The sequence below is a fragment of the Mytilus edulis genome, chromosome 6 (genome assembly GCF_963676685.1).
Source record: "Mytilus edulis chromosome 6, xbMytEdul2.2, whole genome shotgun sequence".
In the NCBI taxonomy this organism is placed as follows: domain Eukaryota; kingdom Metazoa; phylum Mollusca; class Bivalvia; order Mytilida; family Mytilidae; genus Mytilus; species Mytilus edulis.
This window is the reverse complement of record NC_092349.1, coordinates 5,606,002-5,610,048: the sequence shown is the minus strand read 5'-3', so window position 1 is coordinate 5,610,048 and position 4,047 is coordinate 5,606,002. Positions and strand designations below refer to the sequence as shown.

Genomic DNA, 4,047 nt, shown 5'->3' with positions numbered 1-4,047 from the left:
ATTTCATTCGACTGCCATACGAGTGAGAGGTTTAGCTAGCTTACAAACCAGGTTCAATTAACCATTTTCTACATTAAGACTTTCTGTTTTGAATGTTTCCTTGGAGTTCAGTATTTTTGTGTTGTCTTTTTTTACTTTGCACGACATGGGCCGTTTATCTTGCAAATTACTGTGGTTTTTTTTCATGTACTCACTACAGTCAATTTCGAGTTTTGATGTAAAGATTAAATTCGTAGAGAATATGAATGAGACGTAATGTAAATTTGGTTTATGTAATCATTTTTATGTTTATACATTCAACCAGATGGCGCCACCTGATTTTGATCTGTTTTCCTCAGCAAAATAATCGACTGTGATCGCTTCAAGAGGGTATGGACTAGAGGTCCTTGGTTTAAACTTCCCTTATCTCCAAATTTCTACTGCCGTCTCCATCTACTCACACTTTTTTCCAATCTACTTCTAGACGAAATCGTTCCAACAATATTTTCTGCACTCCCCGTCACCCCATCCCGCCCCTAGTCCTGCTTGCCACCCTCTAACTCCCTCTTGCCGCCCATTATACCAATGTTACCCTAAACCCTGCCTTCGCCTCCTTCTGAAACAGATGATATGTTATCTGTGAAATGGTCTTGTCATGTTAGTGACAGGTCTGTCAATTTTTGCATACATTTGTTTTCTTAAAAAGAAGCCATTGAAAAGTTTGTATATAACTTTTTTATTATATTTTTACAATCGTAAATGTTGACTGTAACCCACTTAAAATACGATAATTACCAGGATAGTATACCCACACACTATCATGTAAACGCAAATGTAATACAAGAACCACAGAACCGGTATAATACCAAGTAGATGGCCTATGACTGTTATTACCAATTAACGTCTGCGACAAAGTGTTACCATTTAGGTAGATATAGTAGCTTGCATCAATGGTATTTGAAGCGATTGATGTCGAAATCAAATAAGTTCCATCGTTCTCACACACAAACTTCCCGGTATTTTTAAACGCTGGTAAGTTATTGATGCCAACACTGAATGCGACCCTGTTAAACTTAATTATGCCAGCCGTGGTCGTGGAAGTTAAAGGATGTGCAATCAGTGAAACTGAAATGAAATACAAAACAAATTAAATTCTCAATCATGAAAAAATCATGTGTTTACATACTGACTCTTTATTTTGAGATTACGTCTTAATATCAGAAACTTTTAAAAAAAGCATAATTTTATAGTAAAGTTTAACAAGAAAACTGTTACCAGTTGTATTTCCTTTTTAAGTCCTATTTTTATTTATTAAAGTCGCATGTGGTAGAATTCGAATTGATGTGATTTTTTCATACTTGAAATTGAAATTCATCAGGTATTAACATAATTTTGGTTACATGTATCGTGAAGCAAATTAATGATAAAAATGAGTGCAAACAATGGTTTATGTTTAGAGTAATGCTGATTTTAACTGAAACAACTTGCATTCGTAACGAAGTGTGATTGTTTTTTTAGTTATCAATATCGCACGTGTTTCAATCTTATTAATGGGAAATTGTTGATTTGTGTTCAAGTTGAATCAACAGTTTAGGACACAGTGTAAATTAGTTTGAATTTATTAAATATGTCATCGACTTCGAGAAATTATAATAGTGAGCAAACTTCGGAAGCCGAATTACTTGTGTGTTAAAACATATTGAGTATATACCAAGACTGAAATTTGTAATTAGACCAAAATCGCGTTTCGTCTACAAAAGACTCATCAGTCACACTCGAATCAAAAAGTTTAAAAGGCGAAATAAAGTAGAACTACGAATTTGAAGACCATTGAGAGGAACAGAGTTTCTAGTTCTAAGTTATACAGAACTAATAATATAAATTACAAATATTAAGGCCTTTCTATCTTCGAATATATTATCTTAGCTGTATTTGTCGAGACTTTCACATGTTTTAAGGGTTTGGGTCTTCAATGCTCCTCTACTTAGTTATTTATTTGACCTTATAAACTTGTTTTTTATTCGAGTGTCATTGATGAGACTTTTGTAGACGAAACTTAAATCTGACGTACAAAATTTCAATCCGGTTATCTACGTTGAATGTTGTACTGGTTTCACTCGAAAGTATATGCCTTATTTGTCGAACACAATTTAGTCTATAAATACCAAATAATATTTACCTTGCTCCTTGCTGTTGTCTATCTGTCGCTGTAAATGGGTATGTGTTTGATTATCTCGTATAAAAGCAGTGTGCATTTTTGTCTCCATTTCGGCGAAAAGGATACTTTGATTCTTCTGCAATATTTTCAACTGGGCACCTACATATTTTGTTGACATATTGTCAGTCATCTGTAAAGTCTCTATTTTCGTGACTAAATCCGAAAATGATGTATTGTGATTAGTCTGTATAGTCTTCATCTGGAGGTTTAAATTCATTATGGAACTTGTACTGTTCGTTCCTTGATCCCGTACCTTACTGTATAACGCAATAAAATCCTGGCTTCTCGCCTGCTCTTTCATATTTAATGAACTTGTTTGAGCAGAAAGAGATTTTATTTCCTGTTGTAAAGTTTGGATTTCCTGTAGTGGTTTGATATTTCCTAAATGCTTAAGATCTTTAATGTTCTGGTCCACCATAAGCGATTTAGTTTTTAATACGGCTAATTCTTGTCCCTGATTTTTAGTTTCGTTCTGTAAGGAGAGGAGTGTATGTTCCATTTCATCCTTCTTGTTTTGCAACAAATTATTTACGAACTTTAAAGTGTTAAAATTCTGTTCAAGATTCAAATACTTTTTTTCTAACTCTGTATACTTTTGTTTCAAATCAACAGCATCCAAAATGGTTTGGTTTTGCCTTTCAGTTTCTTCTAACTTTTTATCAAGACGATCAAATTTTTGTTGCAGTTGTGTAGTTAGCAATGCAAAGGAGTTCTCCATATCATGCCGAAGCTTTAGTGTTTCTTGGTGTGCATTTGCTGTGTCTTTTTGCTGTAGCTCCATCTCCGCATAGAACTTGGATAATGTGAGATACTGATTGGTGGTCACTGTTCCTCCATTTCCTTGAGGATTATCCAGGAGAAAGCTATTAACTGATGCCAGCAAAATAAAAAACAACACTAACATTTTGTAGTTAAATAAAACACCTTTGTCGGTTTGTATGATATAAGAACATCACGCAAATTATGATTAAATACTGAATCAGATATAACAGGTCATACCTTTTTATCAGTTATTTTCAGATTAAATTTGCAGAGGACTATTATCACTTTGCATGCATATACATTTTAATGAGTCAGCTGGAGTTCTACTTAATTTTGTGCTCATATTTAAAAACAACTACGTGTTTTTTCTTGCACTTGAATCACACACACACATACAGCGTGTCATCTTTAATAATTTCTTATACCTTTAAAAACTATAACTGAAAAAAAAAAATATAGTCCTGGTCAAAATCAACGAACCAATGCTTTGTTGTTCTCTTTAGTCAAAATGTTTACATATTTGGTTATTAATTCACTAATGAATATAGATTAATAACATTGACCATTTTTTTATAGTTTAAAGTAAGAAATCAATGGAATACAGGACATGGAGTCATATCGAATATTGATTATTACATAATATTTTTAAAAACTAGTGAATAACGTATTTATCATAACATTAAGAATGGAAATGGGGAATGTGTCAAAGCGACAACAACCCGACCATAGAGCAGACAACAGCCGAAGGCAACAAATGGGTCTTCAATGTAGCGAGACACTCCCGCACCCGGAGGCGTCCTTCAGCTGGCCCCTAAACAAATATGCATACTAGTTCAGTGATAATGGACGTCATACTAAACTCCGAATTATACACAAGAAACTAAAATTAAAAATCATACCAGACTAACAATGACTTAGATCATACAAAATGGATGTTTTTCAAATATATAACTCCTTGGTTATTTAGAAGAATATAACAAAAGAAACAACAAAATTTAAACAAAAAGTGTTGACATCTTTGATATTACTTGTTTAATTAATTCATATTTCTTTTAACTGTGGGCGATAACGAACCAAAAAGTATTTAG

General features: G+C 33.2%; 1 protein-coding gene across 1 annotated transcript; it reads right to left on the bottom strand.

The window, feature by feature from the left end:
- Nucleotides 1-718: 718 nt before the first annotated feature.
- LOC139529024 (coiled-coil domain-containing protein 110-like) lies at nucleotides 719-3,140 on the bottom strand. The gene is made up of 2 exons (XM_071325259.1): nucleotides 2,159-3,140; nucleotides 719-1,104 (listed from the first exon to the last, which is right to left on the bottom strand). Exons 1-2 carry the CDS (start codon nucleotides 3,099-3,101, stop codon nucleotides 719-721), a joined length of 1,329 nt encoding a protein of 442 aa, XP_071181360.1. The 5' UTR covers nucleotides 3,102-3,140.
- Between the last annotated feature and the right edge of the window lie 907 nt (nucleotides 3,141-4,047).

Excerpts from the sequence above, each read along its gene's own strand:
- LOC139529024 (XM_071325259.1), bottom strand. The coding sequence starts at position 3,101 with ATGTTAGTGTTGTTTTTTATTTTGCTGGCATCAGTTAATAGCTTTCTC. Across the intron at positions 1,105-2,158 it reads AGACAACAGCAAGGAGCAAG|TTTCACTGATTGCACATCCT; the intron begins GTAAATATTATT and ends ATTTCATTTCAG.